The 22,473-nt window shown below is 34.0% G+C and overlaps 4 protein-coding genes across 4 annotated transcripts; 1 reads left to right on the forward strand and 3 right to left on the reverse strand.

The window, feature by feature from the left end:
• Positions 1–207: 207 nt before the first annotated feature.
• LOC7477624 (ornithine transcarbamylase, chloroplastic) lies at positions 208–2,715 on the reverse strand. The gene is made up of 5 exons (XM_002307630.4): positions 2,425–2,715; positions 1,668–2,002; positions 1,316–1,447; positions 945–1,220; positions 208–612 (listed from the first exon to the last, which is right to left on the reverse strand). Exons 1-5 carry the CDS (start codon positions 2,633–2,635, stop codon positions 430–432), a joined length of 1,137 nt encoding a protein of 378 aa, XP_002307666.2. The 5' UTR covers positions 2,636–2,715; the 3' UTR covers positions 208–429.
• Positions 2,716–3,038: 323 nt separating this feature from the next.
• LOC7454367 (dihydroflavonol 4-reductase) lies at positions 3,039–5,196 on the reverse strand. The gene is made up of 6 exons (XM_006383649.3): positions 4,994–5,196; positions 4,736–4,905; positions 4,161–4,355; positions 3,891–4,050; positions 3,601–3,793; positions 3,039–3,511 (listed from the first exon to the last, which is right to left on the reverse strand). Exons 1-6 carry the CDS (start codon positions 5,109–5,111, stop codon positions 3,217–3,219), a joined length of 1,131 nt encoding a protein of 376 aa, XP_006383711.2. The 5' UTR covers positions 5,112–5,196; the 3' UTR covers positions 3,039–3,216.
• A 7,975-nt stretch (positions 5,197–13,171) lies between these two features.
• On the forward strand, positions 13,172–15,955 carry LOC7454368 (mannan endo-1,4-beta-mannosidase 7). Its single transcript, XM_024601564.2, has 5 exons — positions 13,172–13,674; positions 13,790–13,984; positions 14,210–14,332; positions 14,824–15,026; positions 15,143–15,955. Exons 1-5 carry the CDS (start codon positions 13,351–13,353, stop codon positions 15,558–15,560), a joined length of 1,263 nt encoding a protein of 420 aa, XP_024457332.1. The 5' UTR covers positions 13,172–13,350; the 3' UTR covers positions 15,561–15,955.
• On the reverse strand, positions 15,746–21,172 carry LOC7477625 (glucose-1-phosphate adenylyltransferase large subunit, chloroplastic/amyloplastic). The gene is made up of 14 exons (XM_002307632.4): positions 20,430–21,172; positions 20,206–20,328; positions 19,888–20,061; positions 19,547–19,639; positions 19,383–19,466; positions 19,212–19,267; positions 18,947–19,040; positions 18,610–18,795; positions 18,412–18,492; positions 17,888–17,974; positions 17,707–17,811; positions 16,724–16,830; positions 16,330–16,390; positions 15,746–16,221 (listed from the first exon to the last, which is right to left on the reverse strand). The coding sequence occupies exons 1-14, from the start codon at positions 20,661–20,663 to the stop codon at positions 16,120–16,122; spliced, it is 1,587 nt and encodes a 528-aa protein (XP_002307668.2). The 5' UTR covers positions 20,664–21,172; the 3' UTR covers positions 15,746–16,119.
• Positions 21,173–22,473: the final 1,301 nt, after the last annotated feature.

Consider the following 22,473-nt stretch of genomic DNA (forward strand, 5'->3'; position numbering starts at 1 on the left):
TCCACCCCGCATAAGATTCTACGCCTCTTCAAATTGAAAAACGTAGCTAGTTAGGTACTTCGGAATTTGGGTATGGCTGATCCGAGATCACCATCAATGCACGAGCAGCTTTATAGCTTCGTCATGCATATGCTCGGGTATACCCCAGATCTGAAAGAAAGGATGTTAAATATGGATTTGCGAAGAATGGAAATTTGACGCTGACGATGGTAGCTCAAACTGGCAGCCAGATAACTGTGTTCCTTTGAAAGAACATACTGGTAACGCCCAAAAGTTCCAACCACAGTGATGAAGTACCGTCTTCTCAGTTCACACCATTTTACAACCAAAAGGGAGAGACAAAATAGGCAGAGCTACGGGTTCTACCCACAATCCTAAAACTATTCAAACTGAAATGAAATTGACTGGATTAGGCATGCTGATACGAGATTACAAACCAAGCGCGTGTAACATTATAGCATTCTGTGCATGCATGCGATTCTCAGCTTGTGGAAAGACTATGGAGTTCGGAGCTTCAATGACACCATCAGTAACCTCCACACCCCTTTCAGCTGGTAAACAATGCATGAAATAAGCTTTTGGGCCAGCCAACTTCATCAGATTTTCGTCCACCTGCAATATATTGCATTGAAAAATGGAAATCAGGAACTAAGATCCGCACTAAAATAAATTCAAGAATTCACTGTAGGCCTAATCTTGTGCATCACTGCAAAACAGATCTTTAGGAGAGTTCAAAATGAAGTGATTGCAAGCACACAGAAGGTTTGCAAACTTGGTGGCAGGCAATATCATGGGTGTTTCTCAGATTCAACAGGGAATAGAAAGAAACATAGTAAAATGTATAGACATGAAATTAGCAATGTCTTAATTGGATTTTACTTATTTTCTGCACGAGAAGCTTAAAACATTTATAATCAATAGTTTGGGAAAGGCGGTCTATATACCTGAAATCCTTGAAATACTTGGCGACGGTGTGCAGCCTCTTCCTTTTGCCCCATGCTGGCCCACACATCAGAGTACACCACATCAGCTCCTCTAACAGCTTCCTGTGGGTCATTAGTAATCTCGATCTTGCTGATTCCAGCCTGTTGTGCCTTCTGTACGGTTTTTGCATCTGGTTCAAAACCTTTAGGGCAAGCACAGACAAAGTGGAAAGGAATCACAGCTGCCAACAGCAGCCAAGAGTGTACAATGTTATTCCCATCCCCAACATATACAACCTGAATTTGTAGCCGTGGACAGTCAGGTTAGAATCGTATGCAACCGAACCATGCATATACAAAATAAAACTACATTAAAAGCACGATGAACTAACCTTAGTTCCTTCCAACCGGCCAACATGTTCAATTATGGTGAGGGCATCAGCCATTATTTGGCAAGGATGGTTATAGTCAGTCAGGCCATTAATAACAGGCACTGTTGCATGTTTTGCCAGATCAAGAATGTCCTGAAAAAGAACAAGCAGCTGCTTTTGCAAATATCCTCATGCAAGGAAAAATCTTAAAAACTAACTTAAAAACAACACAAAATCCCTGACCACTTGCTTGTTTTCAAGCCACAAACCTTAATCGAATTCTGCACAATTCAGTTTATGCAACCCCACATACATGAAAGGAATTAACTATCAGAAGGAATTTACCATAAACATAAGAAACTCACCAGCATACCTGATGAGCAAAAACACGTGCCATAATTATATCGTTATAGCGTGACAAAACACGAGCAACATCACGAGTTTCCTCTCGTTTACCCATCTGGATATCATCAGGCCCTAAATATATAGCATGGCCTCCAAGTAGGAAAAATCCAGTCTCAAATGAAACTCGTGTCCTCATGGACGGTTTCGCAAAGATCATAGCCATTGTCTTCCCTTTAAATGGAAGGAATGTCCTGTCTCCAGATTTTATCACTGCCTTGACTTCTGCAGCCCGGTCTAAGATCTTCATAATAGTCGCTTTGTCAAAATCACTGATGTGCAGAAAATCCTCCATCCCTGCTTTTGCTGTAAAATATGGAACAAAATATGACAAGACATAAAAGCTGTAAAATATCTTGCTGTAGACTACGAATTGCAGGACGTGGTATTTGAATTCGAGTAAGATAGACATTGAAATGTTCTATTAATTAGGTTAAAAAAAACCTTTGCGGCTTCAAAAAAGGTCCTCCGATCTAATCCAAACATTTCTTGGAACGTATCAAGAATCTAGTGCGACTCCAAATACCTAATCTATCAACAACCTAAAAACATTTCTTCATCTATCAATACTTTCCAAATCCAAACCCTAATTCCTGCATTCTCCTTATCAAACAATGCCTAAAACCTAATTCCAACTAAACATACAACTGATTAAACAAATAGCTGCACACGAAATGACATTTGGACGACAATAAAGAAAGAACATCACATCACAGAATGAAACGGACCTGGACCGTTGACGGAAGATGGAGGAGGAGGAGAAGTAGCAGAGGATGAGGAAATCTGGCACGAGATTCTTCCACGACTAGCTCGAGACGGCACCGACACGGCTGAGAAGCGGGAGCATCGAGAGAGAGGAGTGGTGGACAAAGCAGAAGATGAAGAGGAGAGAGAGACTTTTTTCGATGGAACTGCGCAGTGACAAGAAATCGCCGCCATTGTTTTTGGTTTTCTGCGAAGAGAGTCTGTTACAGTGAGTCAGTCGGAGACTAGAGAGTGAGTGGTGCGGTTTAGGGGAGGGTCGGTTTATAAATAAATATATATGACCAGCTTACGTAAATGCCCCTGGATTGCCTAGCCACGGCGTCGTTTCTTTTCCCCATCTTAACAAGTTAACTGGGCCTAGATGCTGTTATTTGGACCTTAGGAGTTTTATTTTGAGCTATGGGCTCCGTACTTTGGCACTTCATGCTGGTTCAATAATGAAACCACACCGTTTTAAGGCATGTTAAAATTTATATTTTCCATGGAAGATAGCTTGATAAATTTGATGAAAAATTTTGATGAAAAATTTTTGATAATAAATTTCAGCAAGCAAGAATAGTGCATGAGCAGTTGGAACTTATTTGAGAAAAAAAGTGCATGAAACTGGCAATCAACTGGGCAATAATAGCCTTGCACTACAAGCATGGTACAGAAAAGCCCTCTGAGGCAACTCAAATTAAAAGGCAGAACATGGACACACCAAAATTATTGCAGACTGCATAGCTTGTGCCATTGACAATCATCTAATTAATAAACTAAAGGGCCTCAGAATCGGCAGGGACCCTTCCGTTTTCTTTGCTTTCCTCAACGGCTTGTTTTTCATGAGAAAGGGGAATTGGTCCCTTTTCTCTGCATGTTTCCACAGCACCTACGAGCTTGTCCTCGGCGGCTTGTTTTTCATGGGAAAGGGGAATTAGTCCCTTTTCTCTGCATGTTTCCACGGCACCTGCGAACATTTCCTCCAAGCTGTATTTGAACTCAAAGCCCAAGTCCAGCAGCTTTTTGGACGAGAAGACAACACTCGCCAAATCCTCGTCGATGTCTTTGAACCTGATCACAACAGTGCTTTGATTAATTATCCCGGATATAGAAAAGAAATTACTATAAAGATTTATGGTTGTGTTAGGTGAGAGGCTAACTTAGCAGGAACGTTATATTTTGGGTATTTTTCTCTGAGTAATTTGGCAAGATCATGAATGGTGGCTTCATGCGAGGAACAGATGTAGCGGCCCTCTGCTTTTGGATTCTCAAACAAAACTATATGAGCTCTGCAGAGGTCATCCAAGTGTACATAATTCCCCTGCTTTATAATTCCATAATGGGCTTCGTTTCCTGTCGCCACAAGAGAAATATTACCCTCTGTGTCACATTTAAGAACAGTAAATTAATAATAATTAGCACAAAAATGGGAAGGAGATATCAGATATACCAGTGATCAGAGAAAGGGCAGTTATAAGACTTGGTGGCATTGAATGCATGATGAATGGGCCAACAACAAGAGGTGGTATGACGCTGATAAAATCCAGGTTATTCTCTTTAGCATACTTCCATGCAGCTTGCTCAGCAAGAGTCTTGGACACAAAGTACATCTGGTCACCAAGGTAAATTTTTTTAAAATAATTATATTGTTAGAATTTGAGAGTTGAATTTATGCAGCAAAGGAAAGAAAGGGGAAATTAAATTGTTTGATAGTACTAACCCATCCAGTCATTTTTACGGTCTGAACAAATTCCAAATCACTCCAGCAGCTTTCATCATACACTGGTTTTTTGTGTTCTTCAACATCCACAGTTCCTGCTGATGATGTGAATACTATCCTTCTAACAGTTTTTGCTTTGGCACATGCTTTCATGATGTCCAGCACCCCATTGATTGTAGGCTTGATCACCTCATTCTGCCAAAGAGGAAAAATATCTTAGAACATGATGATTCTGTATATTGATGTTAATTAAAGCAATAGCTGGATGATTTCCAGTTTAATTCCAGTATCCTTTTCTAGCAATAGTAATGTGACCACCATATTAGCTTTTCGAAAGTAATTTTGAAAAAAATTAAAAAATTTTATTTTTTTAATTTAAAATTAATATTTTTTTAGTATTTTCAGATTATTTTGCTGTATTTATATAACAAATAATTTTTTAAAATAAAAAATATTATTTTAATATATTTTGACAATCTTACTTAATAACAATAATTAATCTAGAAATAATGCTCGCATCGCCATTGGCAGAGAGCTATGACCATTTCCCAAGCTTGCAAAGTTAGAAATCATACCTCAGGGTCCTTGGACTCAAAATCCATGGGAGTGGCAACATGGAACACACCCGTGCACCCTTGAACTGCTTCATCAAAACTCCCTTCTACAGAAAGATCAGCTTTCCATAAAGTCAAGTGGGTATCAGCCTTGGGCAATTCCAGCAAATGCTTCACCTTCCTTGTGTTATCTATCAACGAGCAATTGTTGAGAAAATATTATAAACCAAAGCTGTAAAAGAAATCATTTAATTATAAGATGGTTTGAACGAGGCTAACCAGGGTCACGGACGGTGGCTCGGACCGTATAACCTTTCTCTAGGAGTCTCATTACGAGCCATGATCCGATGAAGCCAGAGGCACCGGTTACACAAACAGTTTCAACTTCTACTCCCATGTTTAATTCTCAAGCTGATGATGAGTAGTAACGGGGTCAGCTAGGAAATTGAAAGCAAGTAAGGTACGGTGTGTAATAATGCTAATCTCAGCGTTGATTTGTTTTTTTATAGACACACTCTGCTTCTTGGCCCACCACTTTCTTTGTCCTATCCGACCTACCTAACACATTTCAGCATTTCAGTTTCATCAGAGATCCCAGCGGCGATCAGCTAGGCTAACGGTCTTACCTCGTGCAGAATGGGGGTTGCAGCTGCTTACTTTATTTGTCTTTTGCAATTCTAACATAATTTAATAATATCTCGACCAATCGATATTAACCACATCTTAAAAAATTATTGAACATGATCATAATTGATTAAAGATTTTATTTGGAATCAATTTAAAATTAATTATGATCTTATTTAGTAATTTATCAAAATATATTTAGAATAATTTTGTTGTGATTTTTCTAATGATATCGAGTATGTCTAAAACGGATCTTTGGTTTGTCCTTGATAAATTATTATTTTATCTTTTATTTTTTCTCTTATCAGATCACCTTGTATCTTTAGTCATTATATGTTTAATTTTATTTTTTAGTTATTAAATTTTCATAAAATTTTAAGTTTATTTTTTATAATTTTAATTACTTTGTAAAAGAAAGAACATCACTACATAACTATTATTTTTAATTGCAGTCATGTATAGAATTGATATTAGAAAATATGGATGTGTTCCACCGTTATTTTCAATAGTAATTATATATAGAATCAATATTGAAAAATATAATTATTTTCCAAATATTTTTTCAATTTATGTCATTATCCTAAAATTTGTACCAAACTATGTCATTTTTCAAAACATCCCTAGTTTCTTGCTTACTTGAGTTTTACCTTGTCTGCCTCTACTTGCCACGTGCCACATGCCGTTTACGGGTTATAACGAACAAGTTCTTTAATTCAGCAAGCGAAGTCAAGGAACAATAATCAGGTTAATGACCACCTTATCTACCCACGAATTTCACATTTTAAATTAAATTACTTTAAAAATTAATTAACTATAGTCCTCAAGAGGTAGGTTAGGTATTTAAGTTTCTTCCAACAATAAAAATATTCTCGGGTATTACTTGAGAGTAAGAGCTGGTTTGACATTTTGGTGCACTGAGATGGAGATGTTTCTAAACTAACTAGATTTTGAAAGGTTGTTTAATTTTCCTTAGTTAAACATGTTTTTTTTTTTTTGGTCTCTAGTAATGGTAGAAACTTGAATTAAAAAAAAACTATAATTTATAAATTTTTTTAACTTGTATTTTCAACTCGTAGCTGTAAAAATTACTACAATATTGTGTTTAATATTGTAGTACAAAATTCTTTTTAGAATAGTTTTTTGCTTCAATATATATATATATATATGAAAACACTAGAAAGAAACATTAAATATTAATTTGATGTTTTTTTCAAGCCAAAAATAATTTTAAAAATCAATTAAAATAAAAAATTTTAAACACCCCCACACTAATAAGTTCCTAATTAAACGATTTTAGGAATCCATTCTCCACATAAATCTGGTTTATTCAAACAAATTTAATAAAATTCTCTTTGAAATTAATTTTCAAGATTCGAACCTTGATAATAATAATAATAATAATAATAATAAAACTCCTTGAAGACGAGAAATACATGTTAATATTAAAAAAAAAAAAATTAATTATAATTGCAATGTGAGGTGGAGCATGCGTTCACGTCGAAACAAAAATAAAAAATCATGCAACTCTAAGATCGTAATTTCAAGGAGAAGCGTGGGGGTGATGAGAGAACTCCGATAGCTGCAAGCACAATATTGATAGCAACCCGCGACAGTACTGACCAATTTCTAAATATTCCTCGACCTTCATTTTTGCAGGTTTTTCTAAGGTTCCATTTCTAATCTTTGGTGTCAAATATTTTCTAACATCCCTAAAGCTTTTTAAAGTTTCAATGCTACCCTCATCGTTTAAGTAGTTAATATATCTCAATTTTTTTTATCCTTTTTCATATGCTTTTTTTTTTCTATGTACTTTATCCCCTCAATTTTCTATGTACATTAATAATATTTCATAAAAAAACTTGAAAACTAAAATTCAATAAACAGATTCACGTTATCATTTAAGATCAGGAGTTATAACTTGGAAATTTTGACAAACTATAAGGATGGGATTGAGAAACTTCAAATCATAAGGATAGGAGCTAAATATTGATACAATTGTTAACATCAATCGGTAGAGGCCCTATGATTTTGTGTTTAACATCGTGTTTGAGTGTTTTTAAAAGTGTGTTTAAATTGAAAAGTTATTAAATTGATTTTTTTTAGTGATTTTTTATGATTTTGATGTGTTGATGTAAAAAATAAAATAAAAAATCTGAAAAAAAATTTATTTTAATATATTTTCAAGTGAAAAATATTTTTGAAAAGTACCCAACACCATAATATCAAACACACACTAAATTATAAGTTATTTTGATTCGGGTGTTTTGATTACCATTGTAGATAATGATAACTAATGTATTAGTTGCATATATTTTTTTTATATATATATAAATATTCTTATAAACAAAAAAAAATCAAATAAATATTATAGTAGTATCAATATATAGCTATCTTTTTAATAATTTATATATATATTATGTCATAACCAAATTTTGAGTTTCCCGAAATTTATAAAAAAAAATAAAAAAGTAATAATAATAATAATAATAATAATAATCCAGATTAATCAGGCATTATATTGGAAAGAAGAGCAAGCAGACGTAATAATGCATTTGAAAGCTTGTGCACTAACAAAAAGTTTATTCTCGAGACCTTTTTGACGTCCGTGACTACATTTCCAAAAGGAACAACTCGTAGTGGCTATTGAGTGCAAGAGCAAAGAAAATTAAACCCATTCCCACAAGATCATATGACTTCGCATTTAAAACATAATACGAGCTGGGACCCCGATCTCCTGCTTCATTAATTGATGCCCTTAAGACTGATGTCGACTTGCATTTCCTTGGTAACCAATCAAGACCCCTTCCTCCAACACTTGTCACAAGAGCGAAAACTATTTGAATATATGTATGAACTTGGACATATTAAAACCCAAAATAAGCTTAAATACTATCATTTCATTCCTCTATCACCATGCTCTAATCAAGCTCCAATATATACATGTAGCTATCTTCTTAATAATTTTTTATATATATTATGTCATAACCAAGTTAATTTTGAGTTTCCCTGGAATTTCTAAAAAAATAAAAATAAAAATAATAAAATCAAATAATAATCTAGATTAATCAGGCATACATAATTATTCAAAGTGACAAGTGGGTGGATAATTTGGGGTCTTGTTGAAGAAACATTGAAAAATAATGTCAAAATTAGTAGAATTAATAAGTTTGGGGATTTAATTAAACTTTGAATTATTTTAATTAATATAATCAGAGGTTTAATTAGAGAAGTTTCAAAGTTCATGAATCACTTTGGGTCAAAATTGCAAGATATAAAATTTCAAGGACTGAAATGAATAAGCGTTGAGACTCTGAGGGGTTTAATTAACTTTATCTGGAATAAATTTGAAAGAATTAAAAGTTTTAAGAATCAATTAAGGACTAAATCGACAAAAAACTGAAAAAAATGACCATTTTATAAATAACATAGAAATTCAAGGATCCAATTACATAGCTCTAGGGGTGAAATTAAAAAAAAAAAACAAAAGATTTTCAAAGATAAGGACAATTTTGGGCTTGATTATAAAACTTTAGAATTTTAAGGGGGCAAATTAAGAATGACCATTTCAACATAAAATGACGTCGTTCAAAGGAATTGTTCATTCTTTTCTTCCTCTAGAACAAGGGAAACCTGCTTGAATAAGCCACCAAAATGGATTCGGTTAGACCTGATTTCCCCACCAAAGTCGCACCAAATCCGATCCATATCGTATACTAGATCATTTATCACAAATCCCGCTATTTGGTTCAATGTTCTTCGCCTTCACAGTGTTTATCAGACGCGAAGATAACTAAGCTCCAATAATTTAACAATGACAGAACTGTTGGTGTTATCATTCTATCATTTTGAAATCGGGTCTGTTGCAAAGTACATGAGCCAGTAGTAGGCATTGAAACAATCAGATATTTTTTGTTAGTTTTTTTTGGCAAAAATATTAAATGTTAGTACGTGTACAAAGTTCAAGATGTAAATATATATATTTTTTTTAATTTAACGTGAATGATATAAATACTAATTTTTTAAATCATAAATCATAGTAGGTAATCATAATATGGAGAAACTATAAAATGTTAAGGTTTATTTTCCTTTTATAATACTCGTCTTAATCTTTTTATATTCATGATAATGAAAATTTATATTATTAACTCAAGAAATTATTTATATTAGATTTATAATTAAAAAAAAGTAAATTTATGATAATAATAAAAAACAAGAAAATATTAAAAAATAATTTTAATATTTTACATTGCTAAAAGATGATCGCACATAAAAGAAAATAAATATTTATTTATTTTGTGAAAAGCTTGTATTGAAAAACTTTGAGAAACCTATAAAATATGTTTTTCAAACTCAAAGCAAAATCTTCATGTTTGTTTTTTTATATGAAAAAATATATCATTTGAACTAAATGATCTACCTTTTCTTTTTCCGGACTCGAATTTTTCAAAAAAATTAGGATTATTCCTCGGAAGTAGCAAAAATATAAATTTTTCATGATCTACAGAAAATTAATAATCTTTCTAGTCTCACACAGTATTATTGTAAAAATAGAAGGCCTACTTCCCAGCCCCTTAAATGCACAAGACTAAATCTAATCTGTCTGGACTCGAAGTTCCTACCCAGTTAGAAAACCTCGAATCTCAAATGGATGATGCTCTGACAATACAGGTTGAAGATACGTAGCAGGCTGATCATACAAAATTTCTCAGCCCGGTTTGGAGGCCCATTAACATAAATTACTCTTTAACCTGGTAGCTGAATGGCCTTTGGTCCACGATAGACCCCTATCGATGGATGCCATCCCCCTCTTTATTAATAATAATATATCTGTTTTAACTATATCTGACTAGCCACTGTTTTTTTTTATATTTGGAATTATATTCCTGTGTTTTAAGCAGGGATGAGAAAAAAACCGATAAATTAAAAAAATAAAAAAAATTGAAAAAATTGAACCATAAAAAAACTGATTGGAATATTTTAAAAAAATTGGTTTGGTTCGGTTTTATAAGTCTAAAATTAAAAAACTGAACCGAACCGATTTAGTTAAGAAAAAACCAAACCGAACCGAAAAGAACCAATTAGAAAGCCCATTAATTTTCAGTTTTTAATATAAAATAACCAAACCCGAAACTGGTTGGTTGGGTTTTGATTTTTAATTTAAAATAACCAAACCAAATTGAAACCGGTCAGTTGGAACCAATTTCTGTTTTTTTATATATATTTTATAAATTTTTAGTTGGGTTGTTTTTATAGGTAAAATTTAAACCGAACTGAAAATGATCATTCCTAATTTAAAGAGTATTACTAGTGTAAAAAAATAAAAAATATCTATATATAAAAATTATTTTACTATATTTTTAAATGAAAAATGTTTTTGAAAATCACAACACTGAACACATTTGTATTATTACTGTATTTTTCAAGCAACGTAGGAAAGTTACTCCAGAATGGAGATGTTAGATTACGGTTCCCATGATAGGTAAATGTTTATGGCAAAATAATTGTGGCCGTAGAGCCTTCTTTTACACGGGGTGGGACATGGAGTTTTCAAGTAAGAAATCCGTGACATACTGTCGGCTGTGAGCTCAAACTGTTCTGGTAGGAGACCAGATATGTTATTTAAAATAATATTTTTTATTTTTTAAAATTTATTTTTATATTCAGTATATTAAAACAATTGAAAATATAAATAAATTAATTTAAAAAATATATATATATTTTTTAATGTCGGCTACCACCGGAATTCCAGACAAGTGCTTTAAAGACAGGAAAGAAGTACTATCAAAACTGTTTTTTAATGTTGTGTAGTGTATCTCAATGTGGATTGTGGAGTACATGAAATTTATTATCCAGATGCTCAGCACCGACTATTGTACTTCCCCTCAGATTTTTTTGAAATTACCCTCCACCGCATTATCAGAACTTTGAAACCCGCCCGGCGGGTTAAATTGGAATTCGGCTGATCCGGGATTGGAACTGGACCGGGTTGAAAAAAAACAGGGAAAGAAAAAACCTGGTGTGACCCGGCAAGACCCGGTCAAGACCCAGTTGCAAACCCGTTAACTTTTATTTTTTTATTAAAACAACGTCGTTTTAATTTTAAAAAAAACTAAACTTGTAACCCGGTCAAAACCCGAGCTTTTTGACCGGAACTGCTATTTAAACTATGATCAAAACCTCTGCTATTTTAGGCACAAGCATGACATCGAGATGGCCTGTCATGACATTACCGACGATAAAAAGTAAATAGGCCAAAGACAAGACGTGGAGCAATGACTAGTGGGAATAAAGAATTTTCTTTTCTTTACTTTGTTGTCTTGTGTTCCTTCCTTTCTTTTTTTTTTCTTCTTTTTCTTCTTTTTTTTTTAGAATAATTTACATGTATTTCAACTAATTCTTTAAAACTCTAAAATTAACGATTATATAAGTTTTTAATGGTCCTGAAATTTTATGGTACTTGAACTGATAACCTCTAAAAAACAAATTCAAAATCTGACCAATTAAATTACACTCTCAAAACCAAAAAGAAGACGTGTTCCTCTTGTGTTCCTTCCTTGCTTTTGTTAGGTTCTTATCTGCCTTTCAAATCCGTGTCTTGTCATCATGATTGTTTTTAAAATATTTTTTATTTAAAAATATATTTAAAAATTTATATTTTTTTAATTTATTTTGATATTAACTTATTAAAACTATTTAGAATCATAAAAACATTAATTTTTTTAAAAACTTTTTAAACACAAAAATGAACTCCCGTGAAGCCAAGAGTTCCAATTTCACGGAGAGCATTTATGGTTGAACCTTCCTCCTACATCATCACCAGCCGTTGAATTCTCATACTTAAACCACAGTGTCTCAAAGTAAAATGCCTCTCCTACTTTTCAATGACACGTCGTTTCTCCTCGCAGTTTCCTTCGTGTTTAATACCCCTTTTTACCCTTGAGCTATTCATGATGTTTATAATATTATTTTGCTCAATTTTATTTTTCAATTATTATATTTCAAACAAATATTATCACTTTCTTTATTTTTACCATCATCATTGGCCAAAAATCCTTTTCAAAAATCTGATTTTCGGTATTTTGAGGGAAAAAAAGTTTCACGTGTACTATATAAACTGAATCTACTTTCAAAAATAATTTTATTTTTTCAAGATCAAGAAAATTTTTAAATTTTTTTTAAAAAAGAAATATTAATAAAATTAAAAAAAATATAAAATAATTTGAAATGATTCTGAATTTCATCTACAAAAACCTCGAGAACCATATTAAAACCACCTATATAAATTCATATGATCTGAGACATATATTAAATCGATAATATAAACCGTTTCCTTAATGTAGGTAGGCGCTTTATAAGGTTTCCTCGGCTTTTTCTCCGAGGATGAAGGCACTGTCCAAAACGTCGCCGTGATGTGCGCTAGATTTTGGAAAAAAGTTAGTGCTCACTTTCGGCCCTGGAGTCAACGTGGGGCAATCTGGCTTACTGAAACCGTTCAACCAGCCAGAAAGAAAAAAACAGAAAAAATGGTGACGTGTCATTAATCTTAAACATAATTTTTTGAACATAGAAAGGAGCGAACAAGTCAGAATTTTCAGAAATAAAAGAAACACTGTAAATACTCTTAAAATGCTGAATTTTTATTTCTCTACTCGCTAAAAGATATAGAAAAAATAAATTATAAAAAATATTCTCCTTAAAAAGAAAACAATAAACTAGAAAATATCATAATAAAATTAATTAAAAAATATATTTTTTTTTAAAAAAACTTTATCTTGGGCGTTATGGACCTCTTACGGTAGAAGTAGTGGGCATAAAGGCATTGTCAGCCACACACCTTTTGATCCTACGGAGAAGGTGACATTTTCATTTGGTATTTAACCTACCCTATTTGGGAGAGAGGTCCGGAAAATTGTGCACCATAAGAAACCCAAAACCTTAGTATTGAGATTGCTGGGACATATCACATATTCTTTGTTGCATCGAGAGAGTCAGGAAAGGGAGAAGGAAGAGATATGAGGCACTGGGGTCTAATTTTCTTAGTGATTCTGCTCATTCAAGAACAGGGAATTTTTCTCCAGGTGGAAGCAGATGATGGGTTCATAAGAACCAAAGGAGTGCAATTCTTGTTGAATGGGAGCCCGTTTTATGCAAATGGCTTCAATGGCTACTGGCTCATGTACTTTGCAACAGATACTTCACAGAGAGACAAAGTGACATCTGTTTTCCAAGATGCTAAACAGCATGGCCTTACACTGGCAAGAACTTGGGCTTTCAATGATGGTCAAGATAGAGCTCTACAGGTCTCACCTGGCCACTACAATGAACAAACTTTCCAGGTAATCATGATACACCTTGCCTTTTACTCTCTTTCTAGTCTTTTGAAATTCTTCATCCTCATCCTCTCTGTCTCTGTTAATGATCTGGATTTTCATTTTCACTTTTGGCTCAAAGGGATTGGATTTTGTCATTTCCGAAGCTAAGAAGAATGGGATTAAGCTGATTTTGAGCTTGGTGAACAACTATGAGAACTTTGGAGGGAGAAAACAGTATGTGAACTGGGCATCCAGTCAAGGCCAGTCCATATCATCTCTTGATGATTTCTATACAAACTCTGTAGTGAAAGGATACTACAAGAATCATATCAAGGTGAGGGTGACTCTCCATCTTTCTGTCTCCCTGCCATTATTGTCAATATTTCATACCACTATTGGTGACAGCTTGAGAGACAAATGATTCAACCACTGGAGTGACTCTCTCTCTCTCTCTCTCTTTTAGTGTCCTTCCTTTCCTTGTAAATCAAAGGATTTATTAGTTTTCTCATGTTTTACAATACCATAGTTAATTTTTTCTATTTTTTTTCTGTATATATAGACTGTTCTGACAAGACGTAACAGTATCACCGGAGTTGCTTACAAAGATGAGCCAACGATAATGGCTTGGGAGCTTATGAATGAACCCAGATGTGCCTCAGATCCATCAGGAAGGACCATTCAGGTTAGTTGGGTAGACTTTTCCATCTGATCTTTCTGATTCTACATGTCTAGTTTCAAGTTACAATCTTTTCACAACCTCTCAATATTTCTGAACTCAAAAGTCTTGTGATTTTCATTAATGTTGTTTTGCAACTCCACTCGGGATTGCCAAAATGGAGTCGGTCACAAGAACTGACATGCTCAAAACCTTGTTTGTTCAATTTCCCGCCTCCAAACTCTCGAAGTTGGGGCAATAATTTAAGAACCTATACTACTATTATTGGCATAGGATTAGGTGAGGTTTTGGCAGTATTAGTTTCATTAACATAGTCGGATAAAAGGGTCACTGATAAGATTAACAAAAGTGTTACGCAAAAGGAATGTGATTATAACGTCCATTAAGAGCTATCAACTCCTCATGAGTAAAAAATCTGGTTTGATCACCGACAAGAAAGCAAAATTATTAAATAGAAACAACTGTTTGATTTTACTTAATTGTGCTTTGTATGGCAGGCTTGGATTACAGAGATGGCTTCTTACTTGAAATCCATAGATGGAAATCACTTGTTAGAAGTAGGCTTGGAAGGGTTTTATGGACCATCTTCTTCTGAAAAGCAGCAATCCAATCCAAACTTTCAAGTAGGGACAGATTTCATTGCTAACAATCAGATACCTGACATTGACTTTGCCACAGTTCACTCCTATCCTGACCAATGGTAAAGTTTTAATTAAAAATTTCCACCTAAAACCGTCCCTGATTTGGTTCTGTGAATGGTTTTCCAGGCAATAAATACATTCCTCACCAAAATGTGGTAATTTTCTTTATGAACAGGTTGCCTGATTCAAGTGAAGAAAGCCAAGAATCGTTTTTGAACAGTTGGCTCAACAATCATATCCAAGATTCACAGAACATTCTTCGGAAGCCAGTTCTGTTCGCTGAATTTGGAAAATCATTGAGAACGTCGAATGATAATCAAAGGGACCGGCTGTTCAATACAGTCTACTCGGCTATTTATTCATCAGCAAGCAGTGGAGGTGCTGCTGCAGGTGGAATGTTCTGGCAACTACTTACTGAAGGAATGGACTCATTCCGAGATGGGTATGAGGTAGTCTTCAGCCAGAATCCTTCGACAACTAGTGTCATTGTTGACCAGTCTCAAAAGCTCAATCGGATTCGAAAGATGTATGCAAGGCTGAGGAACATTGAGAAGTGGAAGAGAGCAAAAGATATTCGAAACAATGGCAATTAACCTAGAAGATTGAGAAGCAAATAGGTCAAGCTCGAGTATTGATCGTATTAAACTATTTTTATCTTCATAAAGGCAAAAAAGTAGCGTATTCGGTGAAAGTTTTAAGGACTGAATTCTCCGTTGGAGATGAATCAGCTCATCCAATAGTACTTCTTTTAGCGAAAAAGAAAAGGAAGCGATTACACTTGAATCAAAATCATCCCCTCCTCGACTACAGCAATTTTATTCTAGCTCAAGATTAGCTCTGATATATAGCCAACAGGGTTGAAGTTGAAAAGTCAGAGAATAAACAGTGTATTATCAACCCCGTGGTTTGTGTTTTAAGCAATGAACCTATCCATATTGCTAAATGGACTTCATGCCCTTCAATTTATTAAAGTTAAAATACTTCCTCTTCTCGGCTGTTCTTTCATATATGGAAGGAGTACGTAATTTACATATACAGTAGTTACTTCGTTGTGATCACAGCAACCAAGTGCAAAGATGTGGATCGGATCGATTGCTCCGTCAGCTTCATCACTAGGATTAGGCACTTCTAGATAAGGGTTCCTAGGCACTTCTAGATAAGGGTCCCATCTTTGATTGCTGCATTCTTCAGTACGGCTGTGATCCCTGATCTAATGTAAAACCCTTCACTTGGCCTGTCTGCTTCTTGAACACCCTGATAAGTCGAAGCAAACATATGCCAATCAAATACAGGACACTTCTAATTGATTTCTTGAACATTTTAAGTTGGTATGAAGTTCAAAGAACAGAAAGCTATACTTACATCAGCATTTGTGATGATCACATCTTTTCCTATCTTGGCATTCTTATCGATAATACAGTTCCTGGGAGAGAGAAAAAAAACCATGCACATGTTCCACCATCAGGCAAAAGAATCCAATATGAATATTTAAATTGCTATAAGCAATTATGATTGGATACATGCGCCCCTAATACTCTATTTACAACCCTAATACTATATTTACAAATTACCAAGATTCGAATTTCTAACATTTAGAAATTCAATTTAACCTTTTTTTATTTTTTATGATATTACAAGAAAGAATTTATAAAGAACCATAAACTTTAGAAACAACATGCTGGTCTCATGTTGTACCTTGCAAGTTTCTGCATGTGTGCCTGTGCATGAGAAAGAGGAGTTGCAGCTTAAATCTTACCTGATTTTGGTATTTTGACCAACACCAATTGGGACCTTTCCTTCTGCTAGCAGAGAGGCAATTTCAGATTCAGTTTGATAGTAGTCAGCACCCATCATCATAGTATCCTGCAGATATAAGTACAATCCCGTTAGGCTATTACTATAATCAGTCGGCACTCCAGAATTGAAAGAAAAATCGGCCAGGCTTCTACATGATGCCATCTTGGCATCAATAACAATCACCATTTATCTTAAAAAATTCATGTTCATAAAGTCACATGTATTTCTTGGATTTCGATAGGAAAAAATGAATCAAGTGCATTTTGATCCTTTTCAGATGAAAGAAATATGCAATTAGAGTGGAGGTTTCATAACATTTGATGCCTTGAAGGCATCGCAAACACAATGCCTCGTGGAATGCACTGTCTTTTACGGAATGGCCTACAACTTTCCACTAACTTAATGTCACAATATCAATCCGTAAGATCACCATTTACTGAGTTTAATAGTTTTGTTTTACAAAGAAAATTGTAATGTGATATTATGAAGGCAAACATTCCATAAAAAGACGATAAAATTCACAATCTGCAGCTGATTAGACGCAGGTCTTAAGAGGCACAGCGTGCAGCATCATAGGATTGTCATGTGTACTAAATATAAACCAAAGCACTATCTGGAACGGCATAGGCTCCTAAAAGCATGTTGTTTCCAGTGGAATTCCTTCAATAATGTGCATTCCAAAATAACTAGCCCCTGCTGGTGTCAATTTCCTAGCATACCAGCATGCTTAATTTAATCTACTGCCGTCTATGAGCCTATTTTTGTTGAATTAATCAAGTCTAGATAGGGTAAGAATGCGATGCCCGTGAATCCAGAAGCCTGCCTCTGTAAATCAATTAATTTATCACCAAAGAATGTCTTCTTAATTCAGTACTAGCTGTAAACAAGAAGGGAAGAGAAGCGATGGGGCAGGGAAAGACTAGGAAAAGAAAGCTAGCTTACTGTAAGTTCAACGCCACTCTCTAAACGTGAGCGAACTCCTACAATAGAATGTTGCACACTACATTCTCGTAGAAAGCAGCCATGTGAGATTATTGCATCAACAATCTGCAATAAAAGAAAGTGTCATGAGGTGCACCAAGCACATTAGAAATTGTAACCTCATTTGAGCTTAAAGTCATACCCTGCATCTATCAACTTTAGTTGGCGGCAAGAATCTAGGAGAGGTGAAGAAAGGTGTCTGCGGATCATAAAATTCAAACTTCGGTGGCTGCATTAAAGAAAACCAACTGATCAATTTACAAATCACGACCTTTTTTTCCCTCACTGCAGTGCTACCAGGTTAAGTAGCTTGGTCATTTCCATAATCAGAAAAATGAAATAACAAAAATGTTTCTGATTTGGAATAGGTTAAGTACACCACTTCACTGCTAGATGATCTAAGTCCATAAAGTAAACAAGCAATTCGGAGATTGCATAGGATTTTGAATTCATTGGAAATGACAAGATACTTCTACCCCATCCACAATATTGTTCACTCTTTTTTCAAAGCATTACCAAAACAGTATGAACAGATTTTTTGCAGCAATGACTTGCTGATTTCACAATATCTAATAACCCAGCAGAGAGAAAAATTGCTTTCATCAAATTAGCTTAGAGTGTAAAGGTAGATACTGCAGAAACGAAAGGGATGGCAGTAACACCAACCTGCTTCGTGAGGCCCAAATTGGCATCAAAAAATGACTTTACTGTTCCAATGTCCTCCCAGTAGTCATTGAATAAGTAAGCCTAGAAAAAATTAAAAGAAATAAGAAATTCAATTACTAGAATAAAGCTAACCTATGCAAATTAACTAGAAATAAAAAAGGACATGTGGATGAATCTATGTTTGAAGGGCAGTCTCACCTGGACATTATGATCCCTCACAGCAGATGGAATGATTTCGGAACCGAAGTCATTGCATGAGGGATAGCTCCACCTCAGAAGCTTCAGCAGGACATCAGTTCTAAACACATAAACGCCCATTGAAGCAATATAGGGAAATTGCATAGCTTCTTGTCTGGAGAGTCCAAGAAGAGTGGTATCAACTTGCTGCAGCAAGAAGAGGATATCACCAAGAGCTAAATTTAGATATAAAAACTGAAGGCATATCAACTGAGAGAAGACCAAAAGGGATCTTAATTAAGTATAAAATTAAGATATTGGAGCTCATGAAAAATAAGATGATTATAGGACTAACTACCATTGCTTTCAGATCAGGGCCCTTGGGTTTCTCGGCAAATTGAACGATACGTCCAGTGTTGTCAATCTTCATCAGTCCATAATCTGATGCACGACTGCAACATATCTAATTTCAATGAATTTCCAAATGCAAAACAACATTTATCTACAATAAATGTTTTGAATGATGGCAAATTGAATGACAACAATTACAGTTTTATAGTTGCAAGGCAAGCAGACACTGCCACAAGACCATGCCATTTGACATAAAAGGACATTAGAGATACCTGTCATCCATGGGCACACAGGAAACTGTAACATCTGCATTTGTGTCGATATGCTTCTGTGAATACATTTAGACATCGAAAAGCAGAACTTAAGTCAAATTCCAGGAATCAGGCATGCAAGAAAACTGTATTTGATGCAATATCCCACCAGTGAACGCATAAAAATAGTACCTGGACAAATTCCATGTAGTTCATTCGATAAAGATGATCACCAGACAAGATCAATACATGCTCCACGTTCTTGTTCCTTGCATCCTGAACAGACCAAGTGAAACCCATTTAGTCTAATTTACAGTTTCAAGTCTTCAACAGAAAACAAAATTATGAGTTCTCACCTCAAACACCCATATAAACTGCCTCACAGCATCTGCGGTTCCTTGAAACCACTTCTTTCCTGTTTCCCCTGGAGTTTGAGTAGCTGCCAAAACCTGTCCAAGGTATCTCTTTTAAGAACTTTCACACCAGTAGTTTACAAAAACACTCAATTTAACAACAACGACAACTCTAAAGACGTATGACGATACCGTAATAAGCACTTAACAAGCGATCATTCTTTGATGATTACTGCCTTGCCTCAATAGACCAAAGCATAAGTTCATCTCATGATACACTTCTGGTGGTTTTGTATATAATTTAGCAGATTCAAATTCCTTCTTCTGCACAAGAACCATCTTACCTCCACAAATCCATCTCCAAAACTAACACCATTGCCAAGGTTATACGTGCGAGCTATATGCCGATTGAGCGAGAAGGAGTTAAACTGTGTTAGGATGAAAATCTTCTTTATCCCACTGTTGATGCAATTACTCATAGGAATATCAATCAGCCTGTAACAGCCTCCAATTGGAACCTGTATGGAAGGACACAAACATAAATTCTACAGTTTTCTTCTCAAAAAAATGCAAAAGACCAAATTAACCAAGCCCCGTTATCTCAAATTTGTAACAAAAATTCAATAATTATTTTTAGAAACCATGAGCTAATTAAATCTTACCGCGGGCTTGGCTCTTTTGCTGGTAAGAGGAAAGAGGCGTGTCCCAGCACCTCCACCTAATATGATCGAAGCTACATTACCTGGGTCTGCTTGTTGAGTCTCAAACACAGGTGCTTCAAACGTCTGAAATCAAAATTAATAGTAAAAAAAACTTAAGCATCGCAGTCAGACAGAAGCAGATGTTAATATATCAACATTAGACGTTGAACAGTTTTTGTACTCACCACAATTTCTTTGTTAACATCTGATGTAAGAACAGAGTAGGCAACTCCAGGCTTAGCCTTTTTCACACCGCTTCTCAGATTTTTCCACAACAGGGCACTCAAATCCCTGCTCTTCGGGTTCTTCTTAATCCTCTCACCCCAAAAGTGAGTCCCTTCATTTCTAATACTTCCCTTGTTAACATTAACCACATTGGCACCAGCACTTGCCTTCGATGCTCCACAGAAAGAATCCATCTTTGAATCAAAGCAAGAAAGAACAACCCCAAATATATTTCTTAATGTAAGATCCAAGAAATTTAGATTCCTAAAACATTAATAACATGACAATACAAGGATGGCCAAAATGCAAAATTTTTGTTGATAGTCCCTAAACAGAACCAGAGCAGATGCAACAACGATGATAAATAAAAGCCACCCTGATAAATCTAAAGTTTTGAATGTCAAAGTACAAAAGGCCCGGATAAAAAAAAAACTAAAAAGATCGAGTTTGTTTCAATGACTGATAACAATTTAGGAGAAAAGGATGTGAAAATATGTGAACTTCGAGTGGATTGCAGTTGAAGGCAGAAGAGAAGATTGAATGCAAGAGTGATGATTATTGTGATTAGTTTTGAAAGTTATGTGAACCAGAAGTCACGAGAAACTAAAGAAGTAAGGGTGGGTTTGAATATTCTGCAGAAAGATTTGCAGGAGAGAATCACTTGTGATCACTATGCATGCCACTCTTAACTCCTCAGTCTGCGGCTGCCAGTCTTCTATAGTACTTGAAAGTTGAAACAGTCCTTCTGCCCGTATGTGTGGTAGTTACGGTGTTAACTTTTACCGTCACGGTTAAAAAAAATATTTTTTGTTATAATTTTTAAAATTTAAGCTTAAAATATTTATTTGATTAAAATTATTGTAAAATAAAGTTTTACATGCAAAATAAATAAAGAATAGATTTTTATTAATAAAAATCATGTTATTTTTGCTTTTATAAAATTAAAATTTAAAACATAATTATATGTGTAATTATATGTGAGGCTCAGTGTAAAAATATTTATTTTACTAACCATCTGATTTTTTTATGTAGTTAGGCAAAGAAAAAAAATACCACAATAGCAATTATGCCTTAAGTGTATGTTTTGTATTGTAATAGTTTTTGTGTCTATAGTTTTAAAAGATATTTTAAGAAAATATATAAATTGTAATTTTTTTCATAATTAAATTTTAAGAGTGTTTTTAGAATAATCAATGCAAAAATTATGATATATATTAATTAATCAAATACTTTTAAAATTATGATTGAAGCAAAATGTGATCTCAACCCCATCTCATTACACAAACAAACGGATCTTTAAAGGTATGTTTGGCATTGCGGTATTATTATATTTAAAAAATATATATATAAGTTTTTTAGCTTTAAATTATTATTTTTTAATTGTTTTGATGGGTTGGTGTTAGAAATAATTTTTAAAATAAAAAAATAAAATTAATTTATTATTAAATAAAAAAACATTTTAAAAAGCAACATCTATCTATCGCATTCTTAAGCAATACTAACGGTACCTTTTATCTAGCTCTCCTATTTCAATCCTAAGAAGTGTTTAATATAATATTTCTACCAAATTAAATATTTATTTTCAAAGAAGAGGGCTCAAATTGAACTATATAGATCTGATTAATTTTTTTTTAAAGTGATGATTTGAACATTAAAAAAGAATTAATGTCGTCAAAAGGATCTTAAAAGGAATGTATGACAAGATCAGAGACTTTATGGTACAGAATGAGTAATTATTCATTTTCACTCTATTGAGAGATAGACACAAAGAATAAAATAATAAATAAAATAAAATAAAAATCAGTTTAGTTGAGAATATTTTTTTTTTATAGGTCTTCAATTTATTTTTTTCTTTTATCATTTATCTATGTTTTTTTAAACAGACACAGAAACTTATATTTACTGTGCTACCAAATCTCAAGAAAGATTCTTATAGCTATCAATATATGAATGTATTTCTTTTTTTTTTCTTTTTAAATTCATACATTGAAATGCATTCTTAAT

The sequence above is a fragment of the Populus trichocarpa genome, chromosome 5 (assembly GCF_000002775.5).
Source record: "Populus trichocarpa isolate Nisqually-1 chromosome 5, P.trichocarpa_v4.1, whole genome shotgun sequence".
In the NCBI taxonomy this organism is placed as follows: domain Eukaryota; kingdom Viridiplantae; phylum Streptophyta; class Magnoliopsida; order Malpighiales; family Salicaceae; genus Populus; species Populus trichocarpa.